This window comes from Mercenaria mercenaria, chromosome 11 (genome assembly GCF_021730395.1).
Source record: "Mercenaria mercenaria strain notata chromosome 11, MADL_Memer_1, whole genome shotgun sequence".
In the NCBI taxonomy this organism is placed as follows: domain Eukaryota; kingdom Metazoa; phylum Mollusca; class Bivalvia; order Venerida; family Veneridae; genus Mercenaria; species Mercenaria mercenaria.
The window spans coordinates 24966788-24988607 of NC_069371.1; the positions used below are offsets into that span (position 1 = coordinate 24966788).

Here is a 21820-nt window from a genome sequence, read left to right on the forward strand (position 1 = left end):
GAAAGTAACAAAACACGCCCTTTTTCATTTTTGTCTGGGCTCTACGCAAAAATGACCGAAATCGTTATCGTTTGACCATGGTTTAGGTGCTTGTTGAATAATAAAGAAGAAGGTAATAAATTATTTGTACATGCGCAGTACGAAATTAAAGCTAAATAGCCAAAAGATTATCATTTGTCACTAAAACCTCTGGCTCTGTACCAGGTGAAAAATGATTATGAACGGACCCTAGGGCTAAACATGAGTATAATGCTGACCTCAAATGTTATAAATAGACTGTTGTGAAAGAGTACAAATATGTAGAATTTATGTAATGTCCAGTATCATTTATTTCTGAAACAGGAAATAATGGTTAGGTGTGTCTACTTCTAAACAAATTGCCAACTCTTTTTTTTTTTTTTTCGTCCTTATATAATATTGTGTATAAATCGGGCATTATAACTAAACGATTCTTGTAAATAAGGGTGTTGTTCAGTAACCACGTTCCATAATGAAAAAAAAACAAAAAACAACGTTTAACACTGTAAGTAAATGAAATAAATAAAATGTTAAGTTTAAAATAACTTGTTTTTGATTTTTAATTTATACTACATTTTTGTACAACGGGGCCTCCGTGGCCGAGTGGTTAAGGTCACTGACTTCAAATCACTTGCTCCTCACAAATGTGGGCTTAAGCCTCACTCGGGGCGTTGAATTCTTCATGTGTGAGGAAGACATCCAGCTGGCTTACAGAAGTTCGGTAGTTCAACCCAGGTGCCCTCTCGTGATGAAATAATGCACGGAAGGGCACCTGCATGCGGTCTTCTTCAACCATCAAAGCTGAAAAGTCGCCATTTTACCTATAATTGTGTAGGTGCGACGTTAAACCCAACAAAAACAAAACAAAAATTGTACATGCATTATTCCTCATTTGCACATTTTCTTTTTATTCAATGTGACATCATATGGGCCGTATAACACTGCACGTGTGTATTTAGATTTATCTATAGTCGCCACGGTTCCCCAGATAGGAGACTCCTCCAGAAAAATGATAACTTAGTAGTTTCAGGTGGTGAATTACAACGTTCCATTTCCCAGTTTTTTATATACAAGTCAGACGTAAAGTACCCATAACTGGACTATTTATGTCTAGGAATTTTAGTTTGAGGAGCGGGGTTTAAAACCCGCTAGCTTTGAAGCCGTAGTCCAGCATATTACCACTGAACCACTGTGTCCGCGCTTATAAAACAGTACAATGACTAGCGCCGTTGTATAAGGCCAGGCAAGCAATTAACGTGTGCTAGGTTGAATGAACATTTAAGCATTTATGAATCATTCTTGGATGGTTTAACTTGGAATAGCTAGTCACAGAGTCATGCAAAGAAATATGCAGTCATTACTCTACTGGAGTTCGACACTAAGGTCTCCCGGTCAGTAAAGATGCATTTCATGCCTTATTTGCATATTTTGCCCTTTAGTTTGGATGTCAGTAAATCAGGCTGAAGAATCCACTTATTGATAACGTTACTTAAACATACCTAGAATGTCATAATTTCTAAGACTTCTATTCCCATCAAGAATATATATCTACTAAAAAGAAGTAAAAGCAAAAGCTATGTGAACCTCATAAATAAACCCCTTTTCGCTTTCTTCATTGTCTCTTTTCGAGAACTTAAATTCTTACGCCACCGTTTTAATCTAGCAAGCGATTTCGACAGTATGAAAAATATATACTTTAACACCTCATAATGCATTTATTTATAATTTGGTTTTCACATTTTTGTGATAGAAATAAATTTGTCTGTATTTGCTAGGTACGATTTTCGATTATTGTTTTCTTATGCATTTGCCAAAGGTTTGAATATTGATTAAACATTGCAGAAAATATTATTGAATCCATTCTATATGATTACCTCCCTTTATTGTTCTAAGTGTAAAATAAAGACCCTTGGCATAGCTACAAAGTAACACTGCAAAACTTCAATTTGGCAAGTGCTACACGCGTGCGGCAAAATTGCCGCTTTCAAAGCGACTAAACACATTTTTTAAATATAAAAACTTGAACCGTTTGGCCTTTGGTAGAATCTTTTTAATGTAATTATAAAATTGCAAAAAATAATCTATGTAAGGTACAAAAAAAAAACAGCAACCCAAACTGCGTAAAACGATCGAGATTCTCTTCAATGATGAACAATGTCTACACGTGTTTTCATAAGTATGCATTAAAGTTCATACTGATTATAGCTGAGGTTATTCAATTCACCTTAAGTATGAATCTGTACCTTTCAATACGTTTTTCTTGCAATTTCTTTTTTTCTTTCATTATTATTATAGAATAAATTGCATGGAGTTTTTTTTTTTTAATTTATTTATTTATTAACGGGTTTAATGGCGTTTTCAACAGTAAACGGCGGTCTTTAACCGAGTCACCACTCATGAAGTCATCATGGATGCCTTAGAAATATTATTCTGTTCTTCACAAGTAACCGACAACTTCCACATAATTGAGCCACGCCATGAGAAAACCAACATAGTGGGTTTGCGACCAGCATGGATCCAGACCAGCCTGCGCATCCGCGCTGTCTGGTCAGGATCCATGCTGTTCGCTAACAGTTTCTCCAATTCCAATAGGCTTTAAAAGCGAACAGCATGGAGCCTGACCAGACTGCGCGGATGCGCAGGCTGGTCTGGATCCATGCTGGTCGCAAACCCACTATGTTGGTTTTCTCATGGCACGGCTCAAAAAATTTGGAACGTCTAATACTGTGTAGCAGTTCGTGCGTACCACCACGGACCATTATTCAGCGTTTACAATTTACCGGAGGCAAAGGAGAAGGTTCACTTTTGACCCAAAAATGGCCTAAAAACTGAGTCTCTAAATGGATTAAATTCAAAGTTTTTTTTCCATCAAAAAGTATTGTGTTGTAAAAATGCATGCACTATTTTACATTTTTTTTCAATACTGAAGAAATTATTTGATGCAAATGAAAACATTTTTAACTTTACGGGAAACCAACAGTTTTTAATTGATTTTAAACGGATTTGAAATTTTATTCGATATTTTCTGGCGTTTAAATTTGCATTAGAGTATAGATTCCTCACTGAATGTGGTACAGGTTGTCCAATAACTCGGTCTAAAAAATTACTTAAGAAATAATAAGTTCCTTCCCAAACGTGGTTTATCATTTTGAGTTCTTATGCGTAAGAATATATCATGGAGGTCGTAGGCCTGAGTGATGTATATTGTTTCGCATAAGAACGAAAAACTCGGGTTATTCCACGATAAATCACACTTGGGAACTTATTATTTCGATTCTAACACGACATAATAGTATCAACAGTGTTAGATAAAATGGTAACTACTTTTTACGACCGTGCTACGCACCTGGGTCGGATGACATCATTGCACGCGAGTGGTTTATTGCAGAATAACCAGAGATAGATTTTGCTTGTATGTATGTTGGTCGTGTTACAATAATCTTTTATGTATACAGTTTCGTATATTGGACTTACGGGTGAAATTCAGGTACATTGCGCAGTTTGTAGTAACAGGGAGGCAATGTTTAGTTTTAACGTTTAAAGTGTTATATTAAATGACCAGGGGCTGTTTAAGGATGACAGAAAAGTAGGCCAGTAATTAAATGCTAATTAGTCACCTGTCAGCAGAAACTTTTAAGTTGTCAGGGATTCTTTGTGTAGTAATAATGTACTTAATAATTAATGGCCATCCACTGGGACGTGGATAAAATTTTGATTAATTATATAAAATAATTAAACAGTTGACTATCTTAATACGTATTTAATACTGTTTATGGGAAATTAAACCGATGATGTGCAATGCACACATTTATTTTGGAATTGTTAACATTCTTCGCTTAGTATGCAGCTGATGAACATGTTTGCGTTTCAAGTATGTTTAATATCCATTTGTAATGTATGCAGTCAGTAGTTTTAAAGAAACTTATAATCTGTTAGCGCGATTCGTGGATTTGCAAGAAGTCCCAAATGTGGTTTTTACCCGTTTAAACGCACACAAAAAAATAGCATTTAATTCTTAAATAAATGCATATGCATTAACATAAACACGTCTATGTGCATATTAGGGAATCGATCCAATAGATACCAAATGAAAGTATACTATCACATAAAAATTTGTGTCCTTCCAACACGTGCGCCGGCCGTTTAGCTTCAGAGTTTTGGGAAGAAGACGCGTTTTCCCGGTGTCAATAAGCGTCTACGCAACGTGTCGTACCGCAGCGTCTTGTACTTCGTAAATACAGAGGGTTGCATATTTTCCACATGAAATGGAAGAGATTGTATCTTGAAATTTTAGAGTTGCATCTGTTACGGCTAGCTAAATGGTAACTGCATCAACTAAATGAAAAAAGTGAGTAAAGCACGATTAATTTCCCGTCTGGAGAATGTAACGCGATGCAGTGATAATGCGATATTTCTAATATGAGGATTGATTTTGACATCTGATCTATGACAGAGACTTTGCAGAAGTACTGGAATAGAAATATGCAGAATGTGACTTCTTGACTTTTCCTAAAACGAGTGTAAGATATATATAATATAGATGTAAATTTCAAATGTTTACCCCATCCAGTGTCTCGTGGTGTAATGGTCAGAAAATCAGAATCACGAGTACTCAGTATTTTTAATTCTTGGGGAATAGCGGCAGGACCAATCAAAAGGGAAAAGTCACGACTAAAATAGGGGGAAATTTGCGTCATAATACAAATACTATCTTTCATAAATATGTTACACACTTGCTAGAAGAAAATAACTTAAAAGACATGAACACTTCAGTTTTAATTCGGATGAGCTGAAGGCAGATCGATTCCCGATTTAGGCATTGCCTTATCTTATTTTACTTATTACGTGCGATGTGTATAAATACATTTAATACGCGCGTACGTACTTAACAAATACGCACGCAACAATTAAAAAACAACATCTATACACATATTACTTATTACGTGCGCATGAAGTAACCAATTGGGAAGGGCCGTCATCTGATGTTGTAAGAACTTGTGGCCCGACCCATTTGCTTATTTATTTGTGTTTGTAAAATTGTTATATATTCTTGTAAATATTGAATGAGCAATTAAATATTTTTAAACTAAGTAACCAATGCGAGCGCACGCAGTGGTACAAAAACGTGTCTGTCACATCTTTAATATTGTAGAAAACTGGAATGTTTTATCCTTGTAGTTGATGTACATGTATACATATATTATAATAGGTCCCTGATAATGATAGGTACTGGTATGTTAATTAGGAAACCTAGGATTTAGATGTAACATCTTTTTTTAGTTTTATTCATGGGTCTTAAATTTTATGTTTTAAGTTTTCTCTTAATCTATCAAAGCTACTTTTTTTTGAATATGTTGAAAACTTGCAACACTTGTTAAAATTTCTTGGTCAAGTTTTGCCTCTAGGTAAACTTTTCTCCATTTTGCCAAAGCTATTGTTTTAAACTTGGAACGGTTATTCACTTTAAAAACTGACTCTGCACAGCAAATACTGTAACTCTACATTGCTCTGATTGAATTATGGTCCCTTTTGGACTTTTAATATTCAGGTATAGGATAATATTTATATCTAACAGAGACGTCTGCACCTGCAAGACGCATGCTCCTGTTTTAAAATGTGAATGACCAGTATATAGGGATAGTTGAGTAGTTAGATATCCTTTCTAAATTAATGCCATTTGGCAAATGAATGGATAAACTCGGTGCTTTTTTTTCTGCCTGTAGTAAATGTATAATTTTAAATCCTATTATATAATATAGCTTTGGCCACACTATCAGTAACTCAGTAACATGTAGTACATTTTGTGTAATAGTTATTACACACCAAATCCCTCTTTTTATTGTAATTCCGAGGTAATGTATAAATACGTAAGTCTGTATGCATGCATGTAATGATGTATACATATATGCATATATACCGTATGTTAAGTGAATTTTAATTTGAATCACTGTTATTTTAAATGTGTAGTAATTATTGAAAACTGTGATAGTATTATGTTTTTAGTAGTCTCTTATAACTCTACTAAAGAGTGGCAAAGTACATGTATATATAGAATTTTATCATGTCTTTAATATTGACTTGTGTACTTTGGTGAGACTTTAATAAACAATAAAATCATCTGTGCCATAGCCCGCAGGGACTGCGCAGATCTACTGATCGCGGGGTGAGTTCGATCCCCGGATGGGGCATATTTTGATCAAATACAGTACAGAATCCAGGAACACTGGGTTAACTGCCCGCCGTTACATAACTGAAATACTGTTGAAAAACGGCTTTAAACACAACACGAAACGAAAAATAAAACACCTCTGTGTCACCATAAATGTCTGCCGGAGGTCAAATGTGAGAGATTGATTAACATGTAACTATAGAAAGCAAGACAACCTGCTGATGTAAAATATTTTATTTTCTGAAAAATAATATCGAAAACAGTATATTCTTGTCTTTTTGTGATGAGCCTGGAAGGGATTAATGCACCTTTAAAAACTGGTATTTATCAGTCGTTTCTTTTATTTTTGGACCTCCCGCACTAACAATAAGCACAACAAAACAACAACACATAAAACAGATAGCATTTTCGATTTCCACAATGGAAGACATGCCAAATTGAGAAATATCTACCGGTTTGGTTGGGTTTGATCCGTTTCCATTATCTGAACACCTCTGGTATTCTAGACGTTTAGCAGACTGCAAATCAAAAAGGCTAAGGAATTTAAACAGAACAGAACATAGGTTTATTTTGACTTAAGCATGTACAGCTTATCATCAATAATACATACAGATTACAATATTACACAAGCATGCAAATGGCAGGAATTGCATATTAATAAAAGGTGATATCTGAGAGGGTAGTCTTTAAACTAGACTACCCAAAATCTGGCCCCGTCATGTGCCCCGTGTTTCAAAGGTAAATCGTCACATCGAATGAAGAAAGGTGTTTAGATAAGCTGCCATTTTGAGTAAATTGTAAAACTGACCAATACACTGTCAGAGTATTGCTAGAAAGTACATGTACTATACTTATATAAAATACAACGCTCTTAAACAGAAGTTATTAATATGTAGTATATTAGGCTATAATGAAAATTAAAAACAATGTAGACTTCAATATTATAAAATATTACTAAAGCGGCTCATCCAAACTTCTAAGGCAAATAATTTTTCTCAAAGTCGGCAAAACGTGGGTGACGTGAAAGTGACCATTGGTACAAACGTAGTGACATTTGCAAGATATCTTGATAGACGTGCAGAAGGGAGTTAACCGTTGTAACGCTTTTGAAATAATAAAGGAAATCAGCAATTATCTGGCTTTTTACCAATATCTAACAATGAATTTACTTCCTGTATCATTTTAGTGTCATATATTCATTTGATGCCAATTTTGTTTGAAATGAAAATTTTAAAATTTTTCAGAGTAACTTTAAAAGCCAAGTGAATTAACACGATAAACGTTTACACTCAATGAACTGTATGTTCGGGTCAGTATGGTGCAAAAAGTACAGGGCCTTAATGTCAGTGTTGAACTAAAAACCGTTTGTGTCATCGGTGCAGAAATTATCAATTTAAGAAACAGTTTAATGACATAGTTTATTTTAATAAATATGGTAAAAAGATTACAATAAAGATATTTAATTTCATTTGTCTTTTGATGTTAATTATGTGGTGTGAAATTTCACCGCATTTATCGCTGTACAAACACCTTCATTTGTAAACCTTGTCAAATTTGTTGAATTAATTACATACTGATTTTAATATATCAACTTGTATTTAAGATTATTTAATATTCTTTAATTAAGTTTCGCAAGCTGCTTCATTTCATCTTAGAATAAATTAATGTAGACATTCGGTCGGTAAACAGGTCCGAAACAATAATCAAAGTTCTGAAAAAATATGCTACAGAAGAAGCATCATAATTGTATATAAGTACAATACATGTAATACAACCTTAAAGAAAAGTCAATAGTAGAAAGAGAGAAACGGAACTGCAATCCACACGGACTAAACGGCAGGTATGCTGAACATGCGCCATTCTTCAGGATTATTGCATATGTACGCGAGCTACTGTAAATAAAGTCTCCGTAAAGCCAGTTATATGAGACAGTGGACGGTGGATGCATAGGAGTTCGGTTTACTCAAACACGCCCTATACTCATTATTGTACCTATTGTTTCTATGGTCAATACGATCAACTAAAATGTTTTCAGTATTTAGAATAAGACTACACTCAAATATTGACTGTTTGATCTCTGCTCCTTCACTGCACGAGATATACGGTAACCAGACTTTAGATGTCCTGACTTCTCCAAGCATTCCCCGATCTAACGCCAATCCACCCGTAAAGTTCATACTTCGACACAAAATATCTGCAACGTCATCGTCGAAATTTCTTATTGCACATAATGTTCCCCATTCTCCACCCACTTTCATCTCAACCATACCAGAATCAGGCATTATGCCGTTCACCAGGCGAAGCTCATAAGCTGAAAATAAAAGAGGTATTTTTCCTTATAATTGCAATTACTTTGTATCAATCGCAAATAAAATACATGTGAAAAGAAAATGACTTTATTAATAAGAGTAACTGACTACGGATTCCAAGTTCAAAGGTTGTGGGGTCGGTCCATGAGCAAGTGTCGAGTTATTTTTACACTATTTATTCTTGAACATCGATTGAAGAATATGATATAAAATCTCTTCTATTCTACCTTTGACCTGATCTATCTTTCAAAAGATTTACTTCTACATTTAAGTAAATACTTTTCTTCTACTATACACTGTCCCCTTTCCATTTTTTTACATTAATAACGATTTATGTTTTCATATTTTAAGACTATATTCCTAGCCCCATTACAGATTTAAGCTCGATATGCTCATACAATTATGTCCGCAAAGGAGACTAATTCTGTAAGACTTGTCTTTCATTCTTATCCTTTCCTGTCTTACTTTCACCATAGTTTGACATATGTACCAATATATGTACTCTATTTTGAGAATAAATATGTTTAAACTAAACAACTGACACGGTGAAAAAAATGCATAAATGGATGGATATGTCCATACAAATATTAAAACAGTCTCTTAAGGTAGTGGGCCCGTAGGCCAAATGACAATCGGTAAATTCCGTTCGATTTTCGTTTTTTTTCCAGTATGTGATACCGGTGTTCTCCGATTGTTACCGAGTTCATTGCTCATATGAGATATATCAGCGATATCACAGTCGAGAATACGAAATCTCACGGAACCTGCCGATTGTCATTACGGGTCCATTACCTTGACTAATTCAATCGCACCTACTTTTAGCAGCATTCAAGTAAGAAAAACTTACGCTTGTCATTATAACACAGGACCGCAGCAAACCATGAGCAGGAAGTGACGTTACCTATCCGGAATCCATCACAGTCCTTGATCTTAGCCTCGTTGCCAATGCAGTTGAGATGTGAAAGCATCGGCTCGTTTTCTGTATAACGACTATACGGGAAAGATCTGAAAACAGACGTGTATTTTGTACTAACTAAATAATAACGAATGATAGTTTCATAGTGCATATAGATGTTATACTTAATTTTCTTCCGCGAACATAGCTTAAAGTGATCTTAAAGGAAAAGAGCAAATGCTGTTTACCTCGATTCAATAAGAGTTTTGATATAATATATAAGATACAAACGTTATAAATGATTCGTTCAAAAAGAAAAATAACTAAAACTACGGAAATACTTGATTTTATTGCACAGTTTTCTGTTTCCAAGAGTAAATCATACCAGACTCAAAATTACTTTTAGATACTTAACAGTGACACTGCACAGTATTCGGCAAAATTAGGAACTGACTCCATCTTGCGAAAAGTGGTATCTTTCCTCTCTTGTCAAGTGTTAGTCTGTCTGCCAACTTTTACATTGTTCACTGTCTAACTCAGATTACTAACCAAACGTTTTGAGAAACAAATTCGTGTAATAAAGTATGCATATTTGAACAGAAGTTGCTTACTGCCCATGCCCTAAAATTAATCGGTTTGAATACAGATGAATCTCTGAAATCCGGAATCCAGGCACCGCCCTTCAAAATGAAATTACCAACAATTTTTTTGATAGTGACTTTTATAGATGACAGTACTCATGAAAACTGAATAGAAAAACTTGCTTGGTTGTATACAGTTTTCAGTATTTTTAGTAACTAGCAAAAATTATGTTGAAACTGTGATTCTTACAATTATAACTTTATCTTATTACGTAAGTAATTGGTTTGTTAATTGAAAACATGATTCTTAGATGTTACTATCACCACTGAAACACCAAAACCCGCTTCTTCAGATTCAAATGGGCTAAAGTAAATTGGAATATTTCAACGTTTTCGAACTACTAAATCGCAACTCGCATTAACGGTATTCTTCAAAATATAAAAAATATAAAATTCTGCTCCATGCTGCAGCAATATATCAAAAATGAAACCGTTGAATATTTTTATAAAGACTGATATAGGGTGTACCGGTTAAAATGCAATAAACTGTATATTAATTATATTAATGCACAGTAATCAAAAGCGGAATGTCTCTTGATTTATGGCATATTTTTTAAGTTGAAAAGTCGCTTCATTATGTTTATTGCCAAAATGATACACAATTTATTCTGCCTGTTTAGGAATATGTTTGTTAAAAACAAGCCTCGTCTGTAGAGTTTGGAAGAGTTTGTCCTAAAAAGTCGTGTAAAGTTGCTAGATTTTTTGTAACATCTTTAAAGTAATTTCTTATTTTTTTCTTTCTATTCTTTACATGTATGTTCTCATGCCATGAAGTACCATCCATCGGTCATCTTTTGCGTAGTACATGTACATAGTGCAAAATGTAACAACGGGATAGACTCAAACTGGGAGTAGTCAAAATACCTGTAACTGTAAATGCAGTCAGATATTCTATATTGATTTATGTTTTGAAACTAAAAGGGTATTTATAACAGCAAATTAATACCAACATTTCAAAGTGTTTTGTCTACTGTAAAGTTTGGGCATTTCAGTAGATATACATAACAATATCTGCATTAGCAGGATAGCAATATGAAAATGAAAGTGGGATATATCATGATTTGAAAGAATAAATATAGAACAGAACAGAACAGAACAGAACTTTATTGAAGAAGCACAGATTACAAATTAACATTTTGCAATAAAATTTGCGCAAAACATATATACAAGAAATTCACAAGTGGGTATTGGTATTGGTGATATATACATTTTATGTTTGTGGGGAAAGTGGTTAATCTTTTTCTTTTGTTTTATCTAAATTTAATATATTGCGGAAATACATAAAACGGACGTAGTTTGTATATACGGGCAGGGGCAGTAATCGCCGATTGTCACAGCCATTTATGTTTGTTTGTTTTTCTTAATAAAAACAACATTAACAACTACAAAAACATACATAGATAGATACTGTAACTATAATTTAAACTTATGAACGGACATAGACATATATCAACCCTAGTTTTGGTATGTATATGTTAAGCTATCAAATCAGGATATATATTTTATATATATGATCAACAAGGTTTAAATTTGATGCACTTTATTGTTTTAACATATTCATCATTTTATATTTAGTGATAAGAGGTGCTTGCTAATCTGTTCATTTCTAATCTGGTTAGAAGTACATGATGTTTTAGACTGTTTTTTACTGGACGGGCACATCTAGTGCACAAATCACAAATTACTTCAGCTTTTAGCTCGACTTTTCGAAGAAAATGTAGAGCTATTGCACTCTCCCCAGCGTCGGCTTCGGCGTTGGTTGAAGTTTTTGATGAAGTCAAATAGCTCTGTAACTAGTCTACACCAGAAGAAACTATGAATTTTTTGGTTAAAGTTTTTGATAAAGTCAAATATCTCAGTTACTATCAAAGCTTTTGACTTGAAACTTAAAATAGTATTGACTATCAAAGTCTACAACAGAAGAAACAATCCCCATAACTTAGATTTGAATTCTGACAGAGTTATGCCCCTTTTTAACTTAGAATTTTTTTGTTTAAGTTTTATATAACGTCCAATATCTCTGTTACTATCAAAGCTGTTGACTTGAAACTTAAAACAGTTATTTACTATCAAAGGCTACACCATCAGAAACTTTCCCCATAACTCTGATTAGAAAGTTGACAGATTTATGCCCCTTTTACTTGCAAAGCTCTAATTCAGAGTCAAGCACTGAGAAAAGTCGAGCGTGTTGGCTTGCTGTCTTACGGACAGCTCTTGTTTATTTATCAATTATTTTAGTCAGGTTTTAGATGCATTAATAAATTAATGTGTCATGATTAGCAAACACAGCTTATTTTTAGTAGTAATGTTTCTAGAATACAATGCTATATAAGTAGAACACGTTATAGTCTCTTGTAATTCTTCTTAGAATGACCACATCAAATATTAGATTGAAATTCTGTGAATATGTACATATTATGTAAATGTGGATGAGACTTTAATAAACTAACAAAACTATGTAAGTTAATTGTTGAAATAAGAAAAGACAATGATATACATGCATATCGCTGTAAAAATCTCATTACTTTTTTGTGCCATGAAATGATAAAATTTAAGTTTTGAAATATTTGGTAAATAGTGATTTAACCATTCGTTTGATAACACTATAAGCTGCTATTTTTTTCATATATTGTAGGGGTAATATTCAAAACAACCACCGGTGAAATTCAATATTGATTCAGCTACGGATTTCTCTTGACTGCGAAGAACATATAAAACATAATTTTAAAGTAAACATATCTTATATAATAAACAAAAGCCATATTTGTAACTTTTTTCCGCACTAAAATATTGAGCATACTTATTCAATCATGCCACTGTTATTGTATAAAGGATGTTGGATAACACCACAATAGTACAGATTGTAATCAGTAAATGGTAATGTCCAAGAAAGGATAAGTAAGATTATAACGTTAAATAAATTTCGTTTCAAGCCTCGTTTATTAACTTAAACTTTTTCATGGATAATAAAATAGCTTGTTATATCCAAAACGTCCAAGTTATCATCATGGCGCGCATAAATATCTTAAATACGTATATTATACCCATGGCAATTCACTTTCCGCGTTTTTTATCCGCCGTTTTTATGAAAAAAAACAACAAAACAACAAAAAACAACCCATAGTAAAGAAACCAAAGTTGTCATCAAATTATTACAATACTTTGTATGAAAAATATGGAAAACACAAACTGGAATAAATCGCTTTTTTCCCCATACAACTGAAAAGCAAGAAAAGCTAACAGATTGCCCTAACTGAATAATATTTCACATTGGCCTGAATATTATGGATAATGGCGGGAACTTGAAAAGTGCACTGTTTGATATACAATTTCATCCGCGTATTGTGAGATAATGTAACAATATGATGTTGCAGGTTACTTTTCTAGCATGGATTTTACAGATTTTAGCAAAATTTCTGTGAATATGACTACGGTGCAATTTTGTATCCTTGGCGTCGTTAAGGATTTCGATACTTTGATGTACACGTGCACCCGGTGAATAGCTGCTTTAAAACGCAAGTGTACATCAGAATATAAAACAAATATATTATTACCATTTTATGAGTTTTAATAAATCAAAGACATTTCTAGGTTTATTTTAAAAAATAATATGACGTGCACCTGTAGGCTTAGAGTTTTAATTTCATATGATTTAACCCTTAATCTGCTAAATTTCTATAATGAACTTGCCCATCTTTCAATTTGGACAGTACCATTAACTGTTATAAAGGGATGCTTACCAAAAAGAAACTGACTGAATAGTGACAGTGCAGATCATGATCTACACTGGTCGCAAATGCAGAATCAATTGTGTCAGCATGAATGGGTTAAAGGCGAAGTACGAGTGAATGAGTAAGCAAAAGGTATTACACTTTGTGCAATTTAAAGTTCATTTTAAACAATGGGAAATGCTTAGTCACACTTTTTTTTATGAAATTATGGCATGTTTAATATCTATGACAATGAAAAAGTTATATATGCAAAATTATTATGATAATATAACATACAATAAATTTACAGAAAATATTTGTTCTTTTCTTATTTATGCGGTGTTTACATAAAAGAATACGGATCCCCTAAAATAGCCATTTGAAAAGTTTTTTTTATTTATTTAAGGGAACAGAAGCGTAATACCGTTTTCCTCATTGACTTTTTGTATCAATGTATTATGTGATCAATTTATCAGAAGCTCGCATACACTGATAAGAGTCTTCATCAATAAACGAGATCTCGTCTGAATGCCACGAGATGTAGCGATATGTTTTCATGAAAGTTAGCGTTGCAATTTGTTTGGGATTTTCGAAAGACATTATATAAAGTAATAGGAAACAAATCTCAACACTGCATCAACTGATACCAATCTTTAAATGGATTGACGACAAGACAAGACTGGATTCAAAACCATGAAGCATTGGTTTAGACTATTCCAGGGATTTAAGACCCGATTAGAATATATTTACTTACTCCATGAGATTATAAGAAAGGCCTTTCTTGTATCCGAGCTCTCGGCAGACAACTTTGGCATCCGCATTATCAAAATCATCACTGCAAACGAAACCCGTCTCACCTTCATGTTCGATCAAAACCTTGCCACTGGACGCTTGTCGATTGCCGCTTAACTTTATTTTATATCCAGGACCTGAAACCGAATGAAAGCAAATATATCAATTCAAAACAAGTGACGTTATAATTTATATTTAAACCTCAGTGTAACAGAAAATATTTCAATAAAAAAAAAACTTTTGAACTTTTGAAAAGGCCTCCCTCTTTCCACCCCCCCGCGCACCCCCGTGGCCAAGTGGTTATGGTCACTGACTTCGAATCACTTGATCCTCACCGTTGTGGGTTCGAGTCTCACTTGGGGCGTAGAATCCTACATGTGAGGAAGCCATCCAGCTAGCTTTTAGAAGATCATTCGTTCTTGCAAAATCTGGCCTATTTCACCGCAGATTATACATTTAAAACCATAATAAATAAAAAAAAATGATTACTATCTTGGAAATAAAGTTTAAGGTTATCATTTTAATTTTTGCAAAAACGCTTCGCTCTTTGAGCTGCATTTATGTTCAAAAATGCCGAATTGCCAAACGTGATAACGGCGTAATCATACGGAAATTGTCGAGTATCACTACAGGTCAATGACATAAAGAAATAAAACGTTAAAGAAATATTCGAAAGCATTCAGAACATCCAACAAAACTTGAACCATACATTGAACAAGTTTTAGCATTATTTTACCACACGCACAGCAATAAACTAAAAATTCATGTAGTGCCAACGGAAAAATGGAAATTTATTGTTTCAGTTGATAAATACTTGACAGAGACATGGACTATTTTAGTGCATTTTGCTGAAAGGGAAACAAATACTCTTCCTCCACCGAAAGCATTTATCAGATGTTAGCCTCACAAGCTGATTAAAATTAATCAATTAAATGTCAATGTTTTAATGTTTTGTGGTGCTCCTCATCTCAAACAAGTTGGTTATTATCATAATTGTAATAACATCTCTAACAAAACAACATTGATCTCTTTATTTTTTGCCGTTGACATGTTGTCATTTATTGTGAATTAAAAAGTCAATAACTGTCAATGAAAATTCCTTTAAAGCTATGCAGCTTTGTTCACTTCCACAAAAATCAAACCTGTTTTGAAACTTTTATGTAAATTGCCACTTTTACTACACGCATACTGGTAGCAAATTACCTTAAAATCTGTTCTTTCTACTTTCTAATGTGGTCCAACCCTTTTGTATTATCACACTATTGCAAAGTTGGGCCGGTGTCTGTACTAGTAGAGGATGAATTTCGCGCCTTGTGTGGCTGCGTTTTGCTATATGTAAAGCGCCTTTAAACGCGTTTATCATGAACAGGGCGCTATTTAAATCTGGTATAATATAATATAAGTTAAGTTACCGAATGTATTTTGATGTACTGTAGTATTATATGTCTTGATGTACTGTTGGTTTGCTGTTGTATAATATACATGTATCTGTATATTCATGTATTGATGTACATTTACTATCATGTCTTGTGTGATAATTGCAATAAAATATGATTAAACTAAACTCTCGGTCTAATGTGTAGATAAATATGGTAACTGTTTCCATTCTTAACATGGCGGAATAAATACGGGAAGCACGGGCACACACTTCCGTGCGTTCTTACGGAAAATAATTTACAATTCAATCTTTATGCTATCTATAATGTGTCAAAGTTTAACGTGTACTTTGCATCATTCACTCATTAATCAAAGCTTAGGCAAAAAAACTGGGTTTTTTATGGACATGTCGAAGAAATGACATTTTAGTGAGTTTTTAGAATGTGTAGGTATTAAAAGTAGTCAATACTACATAATATAACAAGTCACTTTTATTTATTACCACCGTTTTGGCTAGATCTGTCCTTCAAAAGGTAAAAAAAACTTGATAAGGGATATATTACGTCAGCATCAAATAACGCCAATGACGTCGACGTCAAAATCTGAGAAAGAGTTTGGCGGAAAAGTCACCAAAAGGATCATAGTATGATACATAAATACTGGTGAAAAAAGCAGTATAAGTGCAATTGTTCAGTAGAGGCACCATGAAACACACATAATAAATTCACATATAACGTATTTATGAAAGACATTAATACAGAATTTTGGAATTAATTCCTTGTGGAGACACAGTTTCTCATTTTAATTTCTTTTAAAAAGCACAGAAACTATTTCATTTTATTGGAAAATGAAAGTTGGTATGTAGAAATTCGAAATAAATCGCAGTATATGTACAATTATTTTTCTATGAAGTATGAAGAAAGTTAAAAAGACCTGGGGGTCATTCTGTCGATTCATTGAAATTTCAACATAATACACATACATTTCTTTGAGTTCCAAAGACCTTCTGTAAATTTTGACCTGCCAATCTTCATTATTTAGTGTCTTGCAGAAGTCTATACACTATGCCAACTCACTTTCCTTTAGTAATGGACTTTTAAGTCCTTGTGGAGACACAGTTTCTCAACCCAGCTTGAAGACTCGGTACCAACTGTGAATAAAGTCTTAAACATACCTGATTCAGTAGTTGTCGTCAACTGTTCTGTCGTAGATTGTGTTACTGGAGCTTTTGTAGGATCATGATGCAAATGGATATGCTCCGTGGTAATATCCGTGTTAGTTGTATCTTTATACTTTTCGTTAGGTACTGTCTCCCGAGAGTCTGGGGACTTAATGCTCCAAATATAAACAACACAGAACACTATTAAAACGAACAGCAGAGCAACTAGTAAAATAATTGTCAAAACTTTACGAACTGATGTAGAATCCATTTTGTTCTACACGTATAAACTCCACTTTGTGTATATGCATAAAATCTGCAAACCTGTCTACTTAAATCATTATTTTAGCAAAGTGCTACAATGTAATTAACAAAAAACGATCCCTGGGACCAAAATAAGAAGTTTGCTCTTTATAAATTAAAAAAAAAGAAGTTGCACACAAATAATTCATCATATTTTATCATCATTACACGGCGAAGATTTTTTTCACATTTACTTTTGTATAAGTAGGTGCTACATTATAGATCAGTCACTGTCACCTTATCAAATGGTATAACGTTTTAAATTACGTTACGGTGCATTGATTAAATGGTCAATAAAAGCCCACGTTGAGCATTAAGTTCACCAGGTTTGTCGTAAAAAAAATCGTTTAACATACACGGAATGCGAGGTTCAAGGAAGCCGTTTGAATAATAATTTATATCAGTTTGGTAAAATATACTTTCTAGGCTCTATACATTTATTAAAAGGCTTAGGTTATTTAAGAAATAATAAGTTCCCAAGTGTGGTTTATCTTAGAATAACCCGTGTTTTGCGTTCTTATGCGTAAGAATATATCACTCGGGCCTATGATATATTTTTTCGCATAAGATAAGAACGCAAAACTATGGTAATTCTACGATAAATCGCACTTGGGTTCTAACACGACATACTAGAATCAACAGTGTTAGAAAAAATGGTAACTGCTTTTTACGCCATGAACTACACTTCGTGCTACGCACCTGGATCATTCTAAACATAGAGGATGACGTCACTACTTTCTGTATTTGTACGCACATGGGTTATCGCAAAATACCTTGGATTTTCTCCTATGTGTATAGAGGTTATTTGCAGGTCGTGTTAAAATGACCAGTAAGTCATTCGATACGTTCTTTATTACACGCGTTTGAAGGAAATATACGTGCTCAAAAATAAATCCCCATAACAAACATAAATATTTTATAGTCATTTTAAACCCAAAATATAAATGTATATAAGATCTTTCCGCAAAGAAATTCGGCAACCAAGTTATAGACCGGTCATAAAGTAAAGAAAAAAAAAACACAAAAAAACCCTATTAAACGACGCTTTATACTACATAAGGCGTCTTGTAAGAATATTTTATAAAATATGAGGTTTTTTTAAAACTGCAAATGTCTAGTTATATGAAAAAAGTATACTTTAAATCTGTAAAGTATGATAATCCTTTTCGCTGTGAAAACGCGTTGATTTCTCCAATATGTGTACTCAGCGTCCAGATTACTTCAAAGATTTGTAATTATCTGTCATGATATTTTTATACTTTCAATATAATATGCTCATGTGTCTTTGAAATGTTTTGATACTTCCAAAGTAGGTGCATATGCACTACATCTGTCAAGGTTATATGAGCCGTGCCATGAGAAAATCAACATAGTGGCTTTGGGACCAGCATGGATCCAGACCAGCCAGCGCATCCGCGCAGTCTGGTCAGGATCCATGCTGTTCGCTTTTAAAGCCTATTGGAATTGGAGAAACTGTTAGCGAACAGCATGGATCCTGACCAGACTGCGCGGATGCGCAGGCTGGTCTGGATCCATGCTGGTCGCAAAGCCACTATGTTGATTTTCCCATGGCACGGCTCATATATTTGTACGATGTGTGTGGTGATACTTCAAAGCATTCAAATGTATTTTCTGAATAGATTATTAGGCGCGCTAAATAATTAAATTTTCACTACACGTCTACGCAAACCTAAATTATTCCACGAGACGTCTGACATCACATGGAAAATTCCTTTCCTTTTAAGTTTGACGAATGCGCCAGAAAGATCCATAAACTCGAAAACATATGAATGTGCATTTCTAAAGCACATATTTATGCGTATCCAAATATTTTGCTCAGGGTGTTGCAATAATAACCCTTTGCGTAATTTGCGTAATGATATTGGCAGTAGCTGCGCAAATGTTTCACAAAAATAACCAGTTTGCGCATTTTGTAATTGCGCAGCGCAAATAACGAATTTATGATTTAAGACATACTGAATTTATCTTCCAATAAAATTTCATAAGTGAACCTTTCATATAAAATTGTTTAATGATACAAATGACAAAAAAAAAAACCTGACATGCTAGAAGGTGTGTATTGTCCGAGCCGTTCTGTTTTACGTGTACATTACATTAGATAATAAAAATGTGATCCACATACTCACGGTGCCTATACCACGTGACTTTTATGACTATGTGTGGGTATAAAAAAACATAAACAGCCGTCGATTCAGGTAACATTTTTCATGATAACTTTCTTAATCCTGCACCAATTTTATTCAAATAAAGACGAGGGCCCGGCCATAAGAAAGATACAATCACGGCCCATCAGTTTGAGAAGAATAAATTCGTATTTTTATCGAAAAGTGCAACCGCGCATTTTTCAGTCAGATAGTCGACGTGCTATGTGTGTGTGCATTCTGTTAAAAGCGTCTATAAAACTCTTAAAAATGCGTTCAGCGACAGGGCAAATGGAACCGAGAATGTAATTTTACCTTGTTTGACAGTTGCAAAATGATCGTTAAGAAATATAGCGTATTCCTCTCGTTTTTTAAATAAATAAAAAATTGCTATGTGTGGGTTCCGCTAAATTTATGCTATGTGTGGGAGTAAACTCATAAAAGTGATACCGTTGCTTGAGATACTTGCACTAAGTGAGTTTTAACTTACTCGTGTTACATTCATAGAAATGAGTATCCATCTAGCATAACTGATCTTTTTTAGTTTTATTTAGAAAGTCGATGTGTTATAGAGAATAGCGCGTCAGATTCATTGTTGTTATTGATTACGAGCGCGTGTTATCAAACATCTTTAAACGTTAAAAGTCTGATATATGTTTGAAGTAAAATTTATGAAAACGTTATTTCCAGTCTCCTTCAGTTGTGTTAAAGTGTTTTTGTTTTTTTATCTTGATGCATAAACAACAGTTTTCATAAACACGCATTTGAATCATTGTCCCTGAGGTAGTTTTAAAGGGCAGTATGTGTGACAATATTGTGTAGTGCATAGATCGTAGCACTGGACGCTGCTCCATTGTAAATTCTACTGTTCACCTAGTTCGTGGTTAGTTGTAGCTAAAATGCTATTTATTGTAGCTTTGCGCTATACGTTTGAAACAACACAAATTACTACTATTACAGGGTTGTAGTTCAAATCACTTTCCAACTTCAATCCCTCGAACGAAAGTAATGTTAACGTTTACACGCACACACGCACACATACGCATCATGTATACATATTAACAATAACATGTTGCAAAATAACTGTTTAATCAGATAAAATCACAGACAATTTGAGAATATTCATACATTTTAGATTATTGCACTTTCATTATAAAGTAATTATCACAGACATTATGTCCAACCCCGCAACAGCAATGATTTCGGTATGTTCAAAACAAAGAAAAAGGAAAATTTAGCTTAAACAAATCAATAGCAACGAACCTTTAAAACAGTTTTTCCCTACTTTAAGTCTTTCAATTCTAAAACATTTATTAAATAAATCCGGTACTTACAAAGACAGCAGTATCAGTGCTTTGACTGAGAAAAGTTAAGTATATTAGATTTTTAAGACGAAAAAATATCTCAAAGTCCGTACTATACTATCATACTAATAACTTGGTAGTAAAATAGTATAGTGAGGACTTGGAGATGTTTTTCTCGTATTAAAAATCTAATTTACTTATTTTTTTTTAATCAAAGCACTGATACTGCTGCCTATGGTATTTTACAGATATTAGTAATTAAAATTTGAATTTCAATGGAATGTTCATTTTGACTTTTTCCTCCAACATAACATAAGCAAATGGATCATTACAAGCCGTACACTCACGACAAATGATTTACTGCATCTTTTTTGAACGTCTTAAAATATTCTTAGTAATATCGTCGTATCAAAATACGAATTTGATGACAAGCTCACTTTTTGTCTTTATGCACCCGCTTATGACGGGACAAACTGCTCTGGTGCTTCTAGCTTTTCCCACACGCACTGTTGCGTTTCTCCGTGGTATGGGAATTCATGTGTTCCTTCAAAGCGATTTCGTCTCTGCATTTCGCTTCGCAAATATCACATGCCACATGGGCGGATAAAAGATACTTGTCAGCGAAAATTTTTCCATTTTGTACATACATGATTTTTGGGTCCATCGTGCCTACTGGCATGGTTTCTTCTCAGTTGGTAGAGGTCCTGAAATAAAGAAAACAGATAAAAATAATTAGTTACCACAGACCATCCACATCAATATACGGGTTCTTTTTACTTGTCCGCGATCAGTGAGCCATGTCTTACTCGTTCTCCTCGGCATTGACCACAGCATTCCCGTATTGTAAAAGTGCATTGATAGATCCAACAATTAACTTTATGTACGTTGTGATGCTAACTATAACTGGTTATTGTACGAGAAATGCAACCATACAATAAGTTGTAACAATAAAATTCAATTAATATCTTTAAAACCTGACTT

General features: G+C 33.8%; 1 protein-coding gene across 1 annotated transcript; it reads right to left on the bottom strand.

Moving 5' to 3' along the window:
• Positions 1–6733: 6733 nt before the first annotated feature.
• Positions 6734–17562, bottom strand: LOC123532982 (neurotrypsin-like). Its single transcript, XM_053518744.1, has 4 exons — positions 17086–17562; positions 14497–14671; positions 9344–9501; positions 6734–8498 (listed from the first exon to the last, which is right to left on the bottom strand). Exons 1-4 carry the CDS (start codon positions 17339–17341, stop codon positions 8107–8109), a joined length of 981 nt encoding a protein of 326 aa, XP_053374719.1. The 5' UTR covers positions 17342–17562; the 3' UTR covers positions 6734–8106.
• Positions 17563–21820: the final 4258 nt, after the last annotated feature.